Source organism: Papaver somniferum, unplaced genomic scaffold (genome assembly GCF_003573695.1).
Source record: "Papaver somniferum cultivar HN1 unplaced genomic scaffold, ASM357369v1 unplaced-scaffold_18, whole genome shotgun sequence".
Classification (NCBI taxonomy): domain Eukaryota; kingdom Viridiplantae; phylum Streptophyta; class Magnoliopsida; order Ranunculales; family Papaveraceae; genus Papaver; species Papaver somniferum.
The window spans coordinates 4,108,698-4,127,782 of NW_020627707.1; the positions used below are offsets into that span (position 1 = coordinate 4,108,698).

Genomic DNA, 19,085 nt, shown 5'->3' on the forward strand with positions numbered 1-19,085 from the left:
ATTTGATTCATTCGTCTTTGACTCCTTGGACTTAATAAGATTGTGCTGTAATTTCGGTTTCACTGATTTAATAGGAAGAAGGTGAGGAAGATTAAAATGGCGAAGGATGTAGATTGAAAGAGGGCTTCTAATATTGTTGGATCCATTGATGTTTCGTTTTGAGACGTTAGATTAAGTATTGCATACTTATCCTATCCAAACAGAAGGATTTTCATTTTCTCTTTCAATTAATTTGTGATGACACGATTAATAAAGATACACGTCTTTCTACCAGTGTACCAGCCACGTAAGATTGGCTGTTATTCAGCTGTCAAGGAGCGGGTCATGTAGCAGAGTCGAGAAGGAAGAAGATAAAAATGGAAATAGTCATAATCATGGTCAATTTGACTTTTATAAGTGGTAGGAAAACCTTCAAGAAAAATACAACTGAACCAATAAATGCACATTTTCTTCATCTTTCTTGAGAGAATCTAAAAATAAGTTAATTGACAGGCATGATAAAGAGAATCATTTTTTCAAATGAACGATGTCACTTCACAACAACCATGAGAGCTTCCCATCTCCGGGCTTAGGTCATGAACTGCATTTGGGCTTGAGTTATTCCACTTCCAACTGAACCATAATATTAGGCATACCAAAAACTTTCAAGGCATACAAAATAGTTTTCCCATCCTAGGTGACCTTATAAGGGATGTCTATTGGGTAGTTCAATTACCTATATACCCTTGAACTTAAAATCAAAAAATAAACTATCCTAAACATCTCTTCTTCTTCCTCTAGCTAAACCTCATTCCTTTTCTCTCAGATATTTTTTTCATCACTGTAATTAATTATCGATTCGTGAAAATTCGATCATCGGTTAAATTGAACTATGTAATGGATCGACAAAGAAAAAAGCAAACGTCAGGTGTTCTAAATCCTCTTCCAATCCATGAATTAAAGAAGAAGAACCAGTTGAAGATGAATGTGTAAAAACTATAATTGAACCGGAAATTGAATCGGAAATTCAACCATTTGAAGCTCCAAATACTAAAATGAGGATAATAAGGTATTCCCTACAAACCCAGTCTTTTATTTGTTGTTTTTCATGGATTGAATGGGTTAAATTGCTAAAAACTTAGGGTTTTTGACGGTTACAGTAGCGGGTTCGGCTGATAATTGAGTTGAGTTTTGAGCCGAACTGTTCTTGAAATTTCTCCCTGAAAGTGTCTATGAACAGTTCGGCTAAACCGTAAATGTCAATTTCTAGACGAACCCCAAAATGTGTATTGAATACGTCCCAGAACAGTGCCAGGTTCGTCTAATACCTTGCAAACCTTCCCGGCCGAACCTGAGAAGTGAAATTTACCCCAGGTGGTTGTCAGGTTCGGCTGACTCGATTAGATCACTTTCAAGCCGAACCTCTCTCTGTAAACACTTCGAAAATATTGATTTGCAGGCTCTAGGTTCGGCTAGCTCGTGTTATTGAGTTATCAGCCGAACCTTCTCTTTGCACACTCAAGTTTTTCGATCTTGTTTTGTCCATAACTTTTTCGTCCGATGTCGGAATGACCTCATTCTTTTTGCGTTGTGTTTGTCTTTTCATTCTCTTGAAGTTGAAGATAAGATCTAATTTATTTTAATGAGTTTAATATGGACCTTGGTATTCTCCATATTTATTAGTCTTGTACGTGCAATCCAATATAATAACTTGTGGGAAGCATAGAGCCAATTGGGTGCATTCCGGGTGGGCAAGGAAAAGGTGTGTGACTACGCTCACAAATCATTTCAAACCGATCCCATCGGCTTTGTTGTCCTTTAACTAGTACACAATTTATCTTCATCGCGTGTTCCTCAAGCCAATCCAGAACTTCTGGTTTAGTTTTCCATATCTACGTTCATTCCAAAACAAGTAATTTGTAAGAAAAACTTTGGAATATTCCGACAACATTAAGGTAAACAAAAGGTTCTTACATACCAAATCATTTTGGAAGTGATCCTTGGTATCCTCGTGAATTATGTCTACTGGATCAGGTTGATTTTCCATGGGTCCAAGCACGATCTACAAAGAATATCACAAGGTTAAACACTAGAAAGGGAATATAATAACAAGGTTCGGCGCATTCGATAATCACATTATGTGCCGAACTATAAACATTTACAGGTTTCGGCTTATACGATATCCTCAATATTGTGCCGAACCACGAACAATATTTTAACCCAAAAATTAATAAATTCATGTTCGGCTCAGACGATAATCATATTATGTGCCGAACCTTGAACATAAGAGGTTTCGGCTTATACGATATCCTCAATATGTGCCGAACCACGAACAATATTTTAACCCAAAAATTTTACAAATTCATGTTCGGCTCAGACTATAATCATATTATGTGCCGAACCTTAAACATAAGAGGTTTCGGCTGATACGATATTCTCCATATGTGCCGAACCAGTAACAATATTTCAACCCAGAAATTAAAAAATTATGTTCGGCACATACGATTTTGGATATGTAAGCCGAATTAGTAATGATTCTATTCCGGGCTATGAGGGATGTTGTTCGGCTTACTATGAAACTTTCATATAAGCCGAACTAGTGTCTAGCAAAAGGGTTGGAATTGGAAATTATAGGTTCGGCGCATGCAGTAAACAGATTCAGTAAGCCGAACCGTTCATCAATTGGTAGATTCGGCTCATAGATGTGAGCCGAACCTCAACCTGTTTCGCTGAACCATGATTCAAAAAACCTAACTTTTGATAATTGAGAGCTATAGAAGTGAGATTAAGTATAGGATATAAGTGTACCTGTGTATTAGAAGCATTGGGTTCCTCATCAATGTCTTCATCATCAGGATTTGGCTCATAAAAATCATCATCTTGATTTTGTGTTTGAGTTTGAGCTTGAGTTTGAGTGGGTGTAAAATCATTCTCATAATCTAAGAAATCAGCCATTTCTGGATCATTGTTGTAGTTGATATGTATTTTCCTAGGTTTTTTAGATGAATGATGACCCTCCTCATCCTCCATTGAATCAAGAATTAGAATTTTCTCACTTTCTCCTTCTCTCCTTCTTAACCAAACCAAAACTTTGATTTTTTTTCCTCAAATTTTTCATCTAAACAACTCTTATAATTCTGAAAATTATTTTAATCACTAAACAAAATATTTAATCACTAATCAAGATTATTAACACTAATACGTAAAGGGCGGATTTGCCATTAAAAAATTTTTGGGTTAAGGGGTTATCTTGTTTTGCTATTTCACAACCTTTTTTGTCTTCATTCAGTATGCCTTGGAAGATTTTGGTATGCCCAAAATTATGGTTCTTCCAACTTTGGTTGGGTGGAGATTTGAATGGAAAATCAATTTCTACTAGGGGTGTGCATAAAATCCGGAACCGTGGATTTCATCCGCAACCGTCCGCAAAAATACGGGTGAAAACCAATCCGCAATCATCTATGAGCCGGACACGGATGAGTTTTCAAATCCGCAAGGTTTTGCGGTTTGGTGGTTGCGGTTGATTTTGTAGATCCGCGGATTCACCCGCACCATGGGATTGTAAGAAATTCAATAAGATTACTAAGGATAATATTGGAAGTTTAAGTTTTATATATAAACTTAGAGATACTCAGTAACCTAATTACAACAGTAGCTGCCGAAAACAATGAATCTTATCTGAAGTGAAGGTACGAGGATTCCTTGAGGAAAGCTCAAGCTAACGAAGCATCTGTTGCAAGCCCAAATTAAAAAGAGTAAGCAAATCTTTTCCTTTTTTTTTCTTTTCTTTTTACTAACAGCAACAGAAGCAAAGTAATGAATAATGGCGAGTTAAAACTAATTATACCATAGCATTCCAAATTAGCTTGCAGGTTGTAGTAATTTCATTCAGCCTCGGCATAATTGCATTCCAACTTAGTTTGCAGATTCTAAAAGTAAGATGCACACAAACCACGTAAACAGAGCTTACACATCCTCCCAATTTCTCTTACACATCATTAAGCAATTTAGTACATTCTCTAGTCAGTCAATCAATTATCAAAACTCAGAAAACATTTTTTTTTTTACTAAATCCGCGGTTAATTCGCATCCGGCGGCCCGTACAATCCGCTGATCCGTAAAGGTCAAATCCGTGAGTGGTTGGACTAGTCACGGTTTAATTTTCCAAATCCGCAACTTTGACGGTTTGGTTGCGGGTGACCCCTAATCCGCAACCGTTCGTCCGTTGCACACCCCTAATTTCTACTAGGGGTGAGCATGGGTCGATATGGACCGGTTTTCATGTCATCCGCATCCAATCCATTGCACTACGGATTTCAAATTTGGCATCTACATCCAATCCATATCCAATTGATGCACGGATTGACGGATTGGATGTGGATAATCCAATGGATTTGTTTTAATTAAATTTATATTAAAAAAATAAGCTGACACAAATGACTCCTTATATAAACCTACGTATCCTATATATGTATACAAATATAAATATGCCATGTACAACACCCCAACCAAACAACTTAAAAATTCCTAAATGATCCATAGTAATTTCTAGAACTATATAAATGCCCTTAATTTAACGGATATGGATTCTAACGGATTTTCAAGGTTGCATCCGGGCCGGATCCGTTGTCCATTGGACTTCAAAAATTCCATCCGCATCCAACCCATTAACGAACGGTCCGGACATCCATCCGCAAATGAACGGTTGGTCCGGTTAAATCCGCGGATTACGGGCCAAATGCTCACCCCTAATTTCTACAACTAACGTTTCTAAACATGAAATTCAAGATGTTACTTTCAATGGCATGAATACTAGGAAGATTCGCACACGACCTGAATCTTAAGATTGGCTCCATCTTTTTGAATCCAGGAGGTCCTAGGATATGGAGAGGACAAATCCTAGAGATGGAAAACTATCAACATTCTTGGATAGTTTCACATTAGGAAACGATATTATAGTACTAGTGTATTCCGAGAAATTTCTGATTTCAAATCACAATTAAGAGTAATGATGCAAATTTTGTGAAAGAATGCTAAATTATCAATCTATTTGGATCTCAGAAGGAAAAAAATCCCTAAAAAATCATCTCATAGGATACTAAGAGCGTCCATAATGGGTGACTAAACCCAAATATTTGATCTTTTGAACAGACGTAGTGGAACGTATTATCAATCAAATTTTGATCGACGACTAAAACCCAGAGTATATTTGGTCTGGGACGAAGACTAAACCCAAATATAGTCGAGCGTTGGTATAGTCCACGCCCCACCACCAGGCGGACGTAAAGTCCACGTCCCATACCAGGCGGACGTATAGTGCACGCCTGGTTTTCTTTTTTTTCTTTTGTGTGGGGAGTGGTTTATACCTCCGCCCCACTGTTTAACTAATTGAAATTGTATGGGGCGGGCTTAATACCTTCGCCCCACCTTTTTTTTTTTTTTTGAATCTCCCTATACCGGGCGAACATATAGACCCCGTCCCACACCAGGCGTTGGTATAGTCCACCCCCACACCACGCCTGACCAAATTTAGACTTTCCATCGTAGCGTCACACACCAGACTAAACCCAAATTTGATCTTTTTTTTTAGTCTTTGGTCTTTGGTTTTGGTCGCACCACAGCAGTTGCTCTAAGGAAACATTACTCAAACGAGATTATTTTGCTATTGATGTTTTACTGTACATGGACAAACGAGGAGGTAGATGAGATGACAACCCATAAGGTTGTCAATATTCAAGTATTCAACCAACAGAACTTAACACATTCCAGTATCTGGGTATGGGGCAGGCAGACTAGACCTGCACAATTTTTTACTAGAATCCCAGTTGTTACTGGGAGTTCCAGTAGCAGGACTCGTTCTGGTTACCCATGCTCAAAAAAGAAGACCCTCTTTACAGTCAAACAAGTTAAAGATTATGCTTCTAAGCATAGCAGGTTCAGAGTCTAAAGCCTCTTAAAATATTATTGTTCCATTAGGGATTCTTCGACTTCTTCCACTTTGAGTCATTCTTTTGTATCAGGTCAAGCTTCAAGTAAGGATGTGACTACATTCGAACAGAAAAGGCAGCAAAATATGATTCTCAAATCTCAAGCATAGCAGGTTGGAGAACACAAAGTTAACTTGCCTTAAAGAACATACCGGTGACAGTTTAATCAAGTCAATGCTGATTCTCGCAGCAGCTTCAGCTCTAGTCTTAGCAGCCGAGACTGTATTCATTCATGATAGTTGGCTTCGTAAAGTAAGTTCCCATAAGCTATAGTGTAACATAGACGATCCATAAGATAAGACTTGGAATTAAAATTTATACCATATTAACTCTGACAGAAGACACAATAAGTTACAAAAAAGTGGATTTAGAATCTGAATTCGTTGAATCTTCACTTAGGCATTTGTGATCAATTCTTCAGATGTTTGGTCTATCAAATTCTTATGTGGTTTTTATGGATACCCTGATGCTTATTTCTGTCAGGGGTTGTGTGTTCTGGTAATCAAGTGTTGTGAAACTCACAAGTGATTTCTCAAATCTACAAAGAGAACACCAGTTGGAATACACAAATCCAATAATCTACAATATATTCTCAAGGAATGTAAACAATTCAAGCTTAGGAGTATTCTTAGGAGTAGGTTCGTCTCTTGACACCAAATTTAACATCCCCAACACAAATACATAGACTTAATAAGTTGATATAGATGCACCAGACTTGACTTACACTGTTGGCTCTTATGCCTTCAATTATAGAGTCTAAAAATACACATAGAACAACTATAGAGAACATAATGTGCATAAAACAGGTAAAGGCTTACTCAATGAGCTTCCAGCGGCACTCCCTGCTTATTATCATCAATGAAGTTCTTGATGTAACCCACTCTAGCTGGATGATCTTCTTGTGGACGATTATAACAAGTCCATACCGGCTCTCCAACAAACAACCTCATCAACTGCAACATATCACGTATATACAAAATCGCATCAAAAAAATCCAAAATTCTACATCATTCTACCAAAAAAATAACCCAGAAAATACGTTATCCGTTTACCTTGACATAATTTCCCTTGTCTAGAGTAAATCGATGGTAAATACCAGCAGGTAAAACAATCATATCACCTTCTTTGATCCAAATTCTAATCCACCGATCATCACTGTCTCGGACATCAAAGTATCCACTCCCTTGTAAGCAGTAACGAATCTCTTCATCAGCATGGATATGCTCTCTGAAGAAATTCTTGAGTTTCTCTTCATAATTTTCAACTTTCTCTGGACACAAATCTAATAAATCCTGCAAAAACAAAACCCACATTCAAAAATTAACAATCATCATACCAAAATGGTTCAAATTAAAGAAATACCCAAATCAGTGAAAAGGGTTTTAAAAAGGGGGGAAGAAATTCACCATGTAATTGTATCCTCTAGTTTGTCTGATATTCTGCAACTCCTTATCATTTTCATAGTCTTTTGGGTTCAAGTGCCAGTATAGCACCCCAATATCTACCAAAAAAAAGGTAAAAAAAAAATCTTACAATTAAATTGAGAATAGAAAAGTATAATTGAGATAAATTGGAAATGAAATTCAGAACTACGTACCTGCTAATTTGTTTAGAGAGACGGGTTGATTAGGAATTTTTTGGTGAGGAAGTCTTTGATCCTCAGAGGTTTCGTCCATGTACCATGCCTCCATGGTCTCTTCTAATTCTTTTACGGCTCTGGTTTGATAATTGGTTTTTCGGCACTTATAAGCTTACTGTGTAACCTCCTCCTGTGTCATTCAAAATAAATGGGAATAAAGATAAAAATATCACTAGCATCTAGAATGATCGTCAAACGGACGGCTCGTATTTGTTTCGGAATACACGAATGTTCGCAGTAGAGGCATCTGCCCCCAATGGTGGAGATGAGAGCAAAAAAATGAGCTCATAATCGCGCATTTTCTTCTCTTGATTCAGAGAGAAGAGAAATCTGAAGTTAGTGGGAACCCTATCCACATGTGGGCTTGTCATACCAATGGTTAGTTGGTTACTGGCGTCACTTAAGCAGATGAGATTCTCTTTTAATGAATAGGGTGGGACTACTGTTCTTAAAGAACGATTTTTTGATAACATGGTTTTATTTTGGGTAAAGACATTAAAAGTAAATTTAGATCATCCCTTATCTGGATATTTATATTAGTACCTAAATTACCCTCCTGGTTAATTTTAGGTGATGATTAGTTAGTGTTAATAATAGTTAGTGTAATGATTAGTGAGATGATTAAGTTAAAGATAATTAGTGAGATTAAAAAATCAGATGTTTTTTTTTAAAGAAGTAGAATTATTGAGAGAGTAAAGTTAGAGAAGATGAAGAAGGAAAACATGAAAAACGATGGATTTTACCAACCACAACCGGAGGAAGGGTATTTGGGTACCCAGGTGTGCTTCAAACTTAGATAATGTTGGTTGAATTGCTCCAAACTTTCAAAAAAAAATGAAAATTTTTATGTAGATTTGGGTCAGTTTGGTTACCATATGTCAAGAACATGTAACCGAACACACCTGAAAGTGTAGTTCGGTAACGTTTTCCAAACACGCAGGTTACCGAACTCGCTCGTTAATGGAGGTTTTGGTCGTACAGTGTAATGTTCGGTTACCTAGGATAAAATGGTAGGTAACCGAACTTTGAACTTAACAATTTATTTGGGTACATCTTGTGTGTTCGGTTAGTTCGCAAACTTCAACGCAACCAAGTTCCCAACCGAACTGCAGGTTAAAAGTAACCTAGTGTTAGAAGTTCGGTTGGTTCGCAAACTTCAACATATTTTGCGAATCAACCGAACTGGGCTTATATATGCATAGATGCAATTAGGCAAACGTTCGGTTACTACGAAATTTATTTCTTGGCGAATTAGGTAGAGTTCGGTTACAAAGAAAACTTAACATTTTTGCGAACGAACCGAACTTTTGGACTTCTCATTATTTTCGTAAACTAAAGTTCGATGATATCCTTATTTTGCGAAGGAACCGAACTTATGGACTTCTGTTATTCTAATACAAGGAGTTCGGTTAAAAGTATTTTTTGCGAATCAACCGAACTCTATTGTCTAAGTTCGGTTACTTTCTAGTTTTAAAATTTTTTGCGAAAAAACCGAATTCTATTGGCTAAGTTCGGTTATTTTGGAACTCAAGATAGTGGCCACAACAACACAGTTCGGTTAGACTGGATTTGTTTTTTTTTTTTCGGTTCTAAGGGTGGAGTTCGGTTACTTTAATTTTAAATTTTTTTGCGAAACAACCGAACAGAGAGTTCGGTGACTTAGTTTTAAATCCAATAGAACCGAACTGTTCGTCGTGTTCTTCATTTTCAAGAAGTTCGGTTAGTAAACTAGGGTTTTTTGGAAAATCGGCCTAACCGAACATGGCTTTGTAACTCCTACTAAAACCCTATTTTGATGATTTCTATTCGATTGAAGCAATCAAAATCAAATTAAAGTGAAGGGTTTGTTGGAAAATACCTCCGGAGTGGTCCCATGGCAGAATCAGGCTGCGACTGGCGTCTTTTATACTCGATAAAATTATCATGTAACAGAACTTAATTGTGATTGCATTGATGTTGTTACATTTCTTAAATAGGCGGCGGTGGTGGTGGTGGGAGGAGGTGGTGGTGGTAATCGGTGGTTGGTGGTGGTGATAATCGGAGGTGGTGGTGGTGGTAATCAGCAGTGGTGGGCGGTGGTGGTGGTAATCGGTGGTTGGTGGTGGTGATAATCGGAGGTGGTGATGGTGGTAATCGGCGGTGGTGGGCGGTGGTGGTGGGAGGAGGTGGTGTTTATATATATATATATATATATATATAGGTGGTTATTAGGTTGGTTTTAAATTAAAAGGTTAAGAATAGGTTAGTCATTTCAACGTTTTAGGACACCCCTTATCACTATAGGGAAGGTGGCCTAATAAAACCATGGTCCCCTAAAAAAAATCATGATCCCTAAAAAATCATTCGCCACTAATTCAGTTCGCCGGGATGCCTCCGAACCCATGATTCACAATTGGGCTTGAACGAATGGGAAACCAATTTCTACAAGAATTTTACAGCTTCATAGTCATCCTCCGTAAATGAAAATGATTCATTATTATATATAGTGCTTGACCTATAAGGAGCAATACATACAAGTAAGAGCTGCGGACAGAGAAAGTACAAGAATTGAACTAGCAGTGCCAACGGATGGGGAGTACGCTATTTCGAGAATTTAGTACATTGGGCTTATCCAAGTTTGAAGGGGTGTAAATTACACTCCTGCATATATGCCGCGAAAGCAATCCATGATGAATTTATTTTTGTTGATGGCAGTTATTTCAAGTTGATTATAGGATTAGCAGGATAAAGACAGTAAAGTAAAGAGAATCGAAAAATAGACAAGGAGTTTAATTCACGGGAACGGGATATTTTGAAACGACGGATTTGGCAATGGGTCAGTGGTTGATGCTCCCATGAATTTGTTAGTCGAACTCCTAGTGCATTTTAGTACCCAATATTTAAACTAAAGGTTTCGTGATAGCATGGTGGAGTGGATGTGTTACCATTTGTACGTACAATTCATTCCCTCAGCTTTATTGCTAGCATTTGTTATTTGCTCACTTTCCAAATGTTTATCCCAGAAGTTGTGTCTAAAGACACACATATATGATAAATTCAAGTAGAAGATTAAAAGATTTAAAGTGGTTAGGCAATAACATTTATGTCCACGGACAAAACTTTAAGAAGGTGAATGATCAGTAAATGCTGAGATAGTTTTTACATTATCCTAATTATAGAAATTATATAGGATTAGCAAATCCTAGAAGATAACATTTACTAATTAAATTACAAGACTGGGTCTTTTCACTATTTCTTCTGTGCGCGTGCGTTGATTGCACTTAAACTAACGGACCACCTCTGTGGCTAATATGTGTGATATATTCTAACAGTTACGAAGCAGTAGAAACCTCATTGTTCCCCATCGAAAAAGAAGACTTCCATTTTCATGTAATTATAATGTTAGATTTGTAACCCATTTTCATGTCTAACTAGCTACCTACATATCCTACCGTTCTGATCAACACAAAAAATCTAATAAAATAAAATAAATATTATTTTTTCAAGAATTATGCTTATAAAATAATTTTTCACCCTTCTTTTTTTTGTGAGTTGGTTATATATTAAAAGAGAAAACTGAAAAATAGGAATCAACAGACTGACCCCTAAAAAGAAATTATGTGTTGGTGATTGTTCCCATCAAGGCGGCTGACACCCTAATGTTGCAACCTGCCAACAGATGATCTTCCTAGGAAAAAACCGAGTTTTCTAAAACTGAACTTGACAAAGTATTAGACCTACAATTTAGTTTATCTAAAATTAAAATCATAGAAAGAAAATTTGGCATGATTAAATTCCAACTCTGATAAAGAGAAGATTTGAAAGCCTCTTTTGCAAATCGATCTGCAGCCTGGTTACCGTCTCTTGGTGTGTAGATAAATCCTAAAAAATTATCACAACCAGATAAAAGAAGCATCGCTTCTTTGAGAATCGATTCATTCTGCCATTTGACTAAGTTGTTATTCCCTTGTGTCAAAGCCAGAACTCTCTCGCAATCCCCTTCCATCCAGAAATGCATTAAGTTCATCTCTTTAGCCCATTTAGCTCCCTGCAAAAGAGCTAATGCTCTTTAATTGGCTTGCTAATGGAGGATTCCAATAACAATTGGTTTTCTCAATCTGATGTGAAACATTAGCTTTATTCATATTTGCGTCCTCTGCAGGTTTCCAAAATTGTAAGTGTCTCAAAACTGCAAGGCTAATGCTCACGGAAGAACTAGATTTATCTTCGAATATTCTGCAACAGTTCTCCTTCCATATCAACCAACATTTTGTAGCTGCTGAATGTATGTCAATTGAGTTACCTGTAATACTCATCCAAACATTAAAATAATCTATAAAAGGAGTTCCAATTCCCAAGTCATGACACATACCAGCCATGGGAGGTAGCATCCACAAAGATTTGGCAAAGGAACACTCAAAGAACAAATGAGACAAAGTTTCAATTTCAGAATTACAGAAAATACAATTTTGATCTGAAGAACCAATCTTTTGTCTGACAGGTAGGGAATCATTTAAGCATTTCCACAAAAATATTTTAATTCTTTGAGAGATGTTAATTTTCCAAAAGGCCTTCCAAAAGGTGTTGTTGCCTCAGATGGAGCTACGGGCATATTAAGATTATCATAGAAAGACTTTATTATAAAGACTCCATTATTGGTTAATAACCATCTAATTTTATCTTTTTTATAAACCATCTTCCAGAGAGCTAAACAAGTTACTGTTTAGGATTTTCTGGGCAATAAGATGAGGGAAAGTAGCAGAGATTGTGAGTTGGTTCCACTTATACGTATCAGGGTCAATCAAGTCTGATACAAGTGTTAACAAGGGGTTTGTGTTGAGACCACAGTAACTTAAAGAGAAATCTAAATCAGGAATCCATCTATCATTCCAAAGACTAATAGACTGGCCATCCCCTACCTCCCAACATATGTGATTTTCTATTAAAGACACTCCTTGCAAAATGCATTTCCAAATCCATGATGCATTTGTATTTTTTTTTCTTTTTACGACAAAAATGGATTTATTCCTATAATACTTAGACTTTAACAACTTAGCCAACCAAGAGTCTGATTGTGAGACCAGTCTCCATGCTATCTTCGCTACCTTAGCCTTGTTCATTTTTCCCGCCTCTTTGAAACCCATACCTTCTACAGAGGTTGAATTACAGAGGAAATCCCAAGCCATAGGATAATGACCCCTAGCGCTAGAATCATTCCCCCACCAAAAATCCCTTTGAATAGCATTTATCTTTTTTGTTATCTTTTTAGGAAGAATGAAACAACCCATTTGAAAAATAGGGAGACTAGATAGAATAGATTTATTGAGGATTACTTTACTCGCCTGTGAGAGAATTTTGCTCATCCAACCTTTTACTCTCTCTTCCATTTTCTTGAAAATAGAGTCGAAAATTTTTATTTTAGACCTATCAATGAACAAAGGAGCGCCTAAATAAGAATCTTTAATATAAGTTTTCTTAATCTTAAGAATTTTTGACATCATTCTCTGTAATTTAGGATGGGTCTTTTTAATAAAGAAAATGCCATATTTATTGAAATTTATCATCTGCCCTGAAGCTAAACTAAAGGTTTCTATGATATTTAAAATATTTTTACAGCTTTTTAAATCTGCTTTAGTAAATAAGAGGCAGTCATCAGCAAAAAAACATGCGACATAGGAGGACTATATCTAGAAATCTTAGTGTCATGGACTAATTTTTCCTTTTCTTTAGCTAGCAAAAGCCTAGAGAAAACTTCCATACAAATCAAAAACAGGTAAGGAGACAGTTGACCTCCTTGCCTTAAACCCCTAGTTGGTTTAAAAAGTTCTCCTGGACTACCATTTAACAAAACAACAATAGAAGAGGTGGATATACATTGATTAATAAGTTGACACCATTCACTACTAAAACCTAATGCTATCATTGCCCTATTTAAGAAGTCCCAATTTATCCTATCAAATGCTTTTGACATATCTATCTTAATCCCAAGCCCTCCTATTTCTGATTTTTTTTTCTGAAGTGAATAAATTACTTCATGTGCAACTATGATGTTGTCATATACTTGTCTTCCAAATAAGAAGGCCGACTGAAATGGAGAAATAATTTTATCCAAAAGTTTTTCATTCTATTTTCTAAGAACTTAGATAGGATTTTATAAGGTGTATTACATAATCATATAGGTCTGAAATCACTAGGATCAGTTGGATTATTAATTTTAGGAATAAGGAAAAGAAAAGTTTTTGTTAAGTCAGGAATTAAAGTTTTTGACACAAAAAATTCTTGAATGCAGCTGACTATCTGAGAACCTACCAGGTTTCAATTGTGTTTAAAAAAACTTACTCGAAAGCCGTCCTGTCCTGGTGACTTATTCGGTTTCAGAGACTTAACTACTTCCCAAATTTCCTCTTTGGAAGGAATTTCCATTAGACTATTGTTATTCTGCTCATTTATTTCTATCGTTAAATGTTTAAAAATCTCATTATCATCTCTTACAGGAGTGGCTGAGAAGAGATCCACAAAATAGTCTTTTAGGACTACCTTAATCTCATTTTTACCCACTTTTACCTCACCATCAGGAATTAGCATGCAATCTATATTATTCCTTTTCCTTCTTTTCAAGGTTTTTATATGAAAATACTTTGTATTTCTCTCTCCTAGGTTAACAATGTTATCTCTAGATATTTGTTTAGCCATCTCTTCTTCTGTATCATAAAGCCTTTCTAAATTATGAAGTTTTTCATTTATTTTTGATTGAACTATAGGAGAGAAACTCTGTTTGTTCAGTTTTTCAATATCAGACAACAAATTCCTAATCTTCTTAGTTGGTAGCCCAAAAAATGATTTTTTCCATAATAATAATTGCACACCCAGTGAGTCTAATTATTAACTAAGGCTACAAAATGATTACTATCCGAAGAATTCCAGTTAGAATGAATAAGATCAATGCAACTCTGCTCTTTGAGCCAAGTATCAAAAAATTTAAATGTAAGGAAATGATTTTGACTAGAGCCACCGTCTAACAATAACATCAGGGGACAATGATCTGATCCCACAAGAGCTAAGATCTTGAGGATGGAATTTGGGAATCTAGAAGTCCATTCCACATTTGTCATTCCTTTATCTAGCCTTTCATGAATGTTATTCGGGACATCTTTGTGATTATTCCAAGTGAAATTACTTCCTGCAAAACCTATGTCATCTAAGGCAGACCGTTCTAAGAGTCTTTTAAAGGGATCAGCTTCACTTTCAATAAAAGGGAGACCTCCCTTTTTCTCACATTGATTAAAATTTGGATTAGAATCACCCAAAACAATCCATGCAATTTTCTTATGGTTGATGCTAGTTGAGATTTCCTCTAGAAACTTCCAAGAATTTATTTTACCAGGTTTGTATGGACTTCCATAATTGTTCAGCAAAATTAGTTTTGATTAAAACATTTATCATATGATTATTTGAGTGAACTATTTCAAAATGAAAACCGTCAATCCAAGCTATAGCTAAACCACATGTTGTACCTGTTATACCCGTAGGATCTACGAAAAACATATTAGGGAAATCAACCAAAATTTTCCTTAAAACTGATCTTTTAGATTTTGTTTTAGATAAGAAAACAATATCCGATTTTTCACTATTAATTAGAAAGTTTAGATGTTGTTTTGTCTTTTTTTTACCACATCCCTAGATATTCCAAGCAATGAATTTCATGGTCAAAATGAATAGAGCAAAATACCAAAAAACATAATTCCAGAAAATTATAGAAAATAAACCTAATTTACTATGTTTATCTACTATGATTAGCAAGCACTGTGGAAGCAGTAACAACATGAAAATCAGCAGATAAATGAGGAGAAAAGATAAGCAATTATCCAATTAAAAAAGCATACGAATCATAGCATACATGAATAAAGCAATTCAAATAAGAAAAAGGGATTTTCAGAATTTGTGTACCTGGATTTCCTTGATTTTTCCAGTCGGGGCAGCATAAATAAACAAATCGATCATTTGAGGTTTGGAGGGGAGGAAATATAACCAGACACCAAGAGGATTCAAATTGAAATATCTAAAATTAATTACCCTATACCATCTATTCTTCTAATTTCATTAGGAAACCTCCAGCAAGATTTTCCTAACCCCAGAATTAAGGATTTCCTTCTTAAAAAAAATACCGAAGGACAAAAATTAAGTTAAGAAAACATTGAATTGATCTTGATAATCCTAAGGCAAAATTAATCCCACAAAAGAACGACCACCAAATGAATCGGACAACGGAAAGGAAGCCTACTGTATGAAATTAAAGTGAAGAGAAAAACTAGAAAGGGGGACCACGATGAAGATTTTTAATAGAAAAGTTCAAGAGGTGAACCAAACCAGCCTGAACTTTGGATTTTACGAAGAGAATAAATAAAATGTTTCACTAAACGAAGTTACGAATACTTGAATAAGGCTAACCTCTATGGGTTAGATTGAGCTGTTAGATTGGCCAAAAAGTGTTGCAAATCAAAAAAATGAAGTGTGGGAAAAAAGTTAACACCTGTACCTGCTACTTCTCTCTCCTAGCATTTGCTCGCAGTTCAACTAGCAGCTAGTTTCAAAAGCTGAACCGTTCAGCGCTCAAAAAGTAACCAAAACGCTAAACCATTCAGTGCTGGGAGAAAATTTTCTGATCTAACGGCTGAGATTTAAAGCGCTGAACCGTTCAGCGCTGGATGGTGGTCCCGCTGACGTGGTCTTCTAATCTAGATGCTAGATTAGCCATCTCATAGAACTTAGGAGGTTGCACTAACTGACGTGGATGACAAATCTAGATGCTACATTAGAAAACCATAAGGGTTAGCCTTAGATGAGATATTTTGTCGCTCCATTTTGAAACGACATCGTCAAAACGATGAGGATGAAAATGGCCCAGAGAGTAAATAATTTTGACTCTTTCTTTTTTCCATTTTTTGAAATCTATTTTTACTTTTCTTTTTGAAAACAAACACATTACTTCCTGTAGAAGAGATATCCGAACTCAGCCGGAGCGCAAACTGAACCGGAATAACAATACAGTGAAGAACATCCAGAGATGAAATCACGCCAGATTTAAACAAACTGAACTAAAATTAAAAATTCACAAGAAACTCCCAAATAACAGGACACTGGGATAAGCCTAAAATTGATTTAATCCCATATTACCAATTCTATTTTGTTTTGTTACTCCTTCAATCTTCCCCAATTCCAAAAGTATAACTTTTCAAATGTTCAATCCAAATTTTTTTTTTTTTTAAAACAACTCTTTTATCCTTCCTTTAATGGAGAACGAAAGATGCAAATAATCATATGCACATAGAAACCGGTTAATTTGCTACAATGTTCTTCTCAATCTCTAAGAAAAGTTCAACACCTTTCCACCCATTAAACATCAGGGCCCCAAGGTCTGTGTTGACTTTCAATTGATTTCAACCTCAGAGAAGATAAGAAGAACACCTTAATTTCATTATCAATGCAGTTTAATTTTATCAAGATGACAATCCGACCGAAATCCAAAAAATGCTCAGGAAACAACAATAAGCACAACAACATAAACGAAAACACAACTGTTATGTTCTTTCTCAACCTCGAGTTGAAAGATGAACGCCTTTCTACCCATTAACATCAGGGTCTTAAAGGTCTGTTATGACTGCCGATCCCCTTTCCTCTGTACAGAAGAGATAAGCAACAAAACAGTTGAAGAAGAATAGAATAAAAGAAAGAAAAAAAAAACAGAAAAAGATTTTAAGACATAGATCTTGATGATGTTCAACAACATCCTTACTTCAAGTTCACAGCCCCACAAACAGAGACAAAAAACCCACGATTTAAGTTCAACAGCATAAAAGATCAAATATATAAAACCTATAACACACACTCCCTAAATCCCTCACTGGTTCCTTCCCTTCCTCCATTTATTTATGATCGATCGACATATTTATTTACCCCTTCTTACTTACTCAAGAGAACCCACTTAAGGAAGATCACTCCATTAAAGGGAAGTTACTATTTGAGAGAGGAGAGAGAGTCTCGACAAAATTTATTGGTTTTACCCTTTGGAAAGGGAAATTACAAGAGTCCATTATTTGGCCTCAGCTTGATCGGGGTATATCCAAGAAGACAAAATCTGGTCATTATGAAGTAAAACCAAGCCCCCTTAATCTTATATTTTTTAAATGGCTGATATGTTCTTATTCAATTAACACTAAAAATTCTGATTAGGTTAATTAATTGAGTTTAGATTGATTGAATAGATTAAAACTTAGGAAATGAAGTTATGAAATTTTGTTTTTGATTGTACTTTTGTGGGATGATTTTTGATGAGATTTTTTTTTTTTTTTGAGAATATCTCTTCTCTTGCAACGAAAATGAAGTATACAACCGAAACAATTCTAAAAGGTGATTGCAAATCTGTTATATGAAATCATACTTAAAATCAAAGAAAAAATCCACACTTTCAGTTCTGAAAGTTTGAAAGGTCGGCAAGGTCGACTAATGAAGATCATGCCGACCATACTAGGCCGACAAGGTCGACGAATGAAGAAAATGCCGACCTAGTATGGCCGGCAAGGTATACGAATGAAGAAGATGTCGGCTGTAATATTTTTTGACACACAGGAGACTGTTATAAATGCGTAGGTAGTCGGCAAGGTATTGATTTATTACCTCGCCGGCTTTTTTAGTCGGCATTTATTAACTTTCTTACCTTGCCGGCTAGAATTTGGCCGGCACTGTAGTAATCTTATAACCTTGCCGACTTTGGGTATCCAAAAAAAAATTGAATTCTAATAGATGCAATTCACTTTATTCATGCAATTTTGGTTACTAAATTGATTGAAACATAAAATACAACTCCTTGTCGACGGAAAAACGAATGCACTTAGCATGTGCATCAAGCCTTTGAACCCCTAGGTGACCCTAGTGGACGAGTTATAGTCTCTTGAGGGTTTACATAGAGGTCTACACACAAAACCTATACAAAAACTTCTAAATCCATCAATCTTCCTCCTCCGAAGACGATACAACATCCAAGTAGTGCAGGTTATCCTCCGGGATTCTTTCTGCCAAGAAGTGATAGCTTGCATCGAATGTGAATGCTTCCCCCTTTTCCTCCAAGTAGCGCGCTTTCACGACTTTGTGGTACAAAAACACAAAAACAAACTTACATTTGTTAGTGGTGTTTCATTGGATGATAAAACAACATGGATCACATAATATAAACCACAAAATTACTTACAAATTGTGCAATGGACAAGGTGAATGGGCGAGTGTTAAACATCCGAGGTTGGAGAGCTAAAAAAGCAAGTATCACGTTTTTGATGACTAGGTTCCTCTCATGGACTTGTTGAACACTTCTTGCATTAGGATTCCCAAACTCTTGGCTAAATTTGTTGTGTACCTAGCCCAAAAGGTTGTGGAATCCACCCTTTCGGAGGATTGACGTCTAAGTTGTTTTTCCGCATACCAAGCTTTGGTGATTTCCAAATCTTCAT

At 36.1% G+C, this 19,085-nt stretch overlaps 1 protein-coding gene across 1 annotated transcript; it reads right to left on the reverse strand.

Moving 5' to 3' along the window:
* Positions 1 to 6,522: 6,522 nt before the first annotated feature.
* On the reverse strand, positions 6,523 to 7,883 carry LOC113338077 (1,2-dihydroxy-3-keto-5-methylthiopentene dioxygenase 1-like). Its single transcript, XM_026583593.1, has 4 exons — positions 7,564 to 7,883; positions 7,373 to 7,467; positions 7,019 to 7,258; positions 6,523 to 6,919 (listed from the first exon to the last, which is right to left on the reverse strand). Exons 1-4 carry the CDS (start codon positions 7,655 to 7,657, stop codon positions 6,785 to 6,787), a joined length of 564 nt encoding a protein of 187 aa, XP_026439378.1. The 5' UTR covers positions 7,658 to 7,883; the 3' UTR covers positions 6,523 to 6,784.
* Positions 7,884 to 19,085: the final 11,202 nt, after the last annotated feature.

Coding starts and splice junctions, on each gene's coding strand:
- LOC113338077 (XM_026583593.1), bottom strand. CDS start 7,657: ATGGAGGCATGGTACATGGACGAAACCTCTGAGGATCAAAGACTTCCT. Junction 7,259..7,372: donor CTAGAGGATACAATTACATG/GTGAATTTCTTC, acceptor TTGTTTTTGCAG/GATTTATTAGATTTGTGTCC. Junction 6,920..7,018: donor ACAAGGGAAATTATGTCAAG/GTAAACGGATAA, acceptor GATATGTTGCAG/TTGATGAGGTTGTTTGTTGG.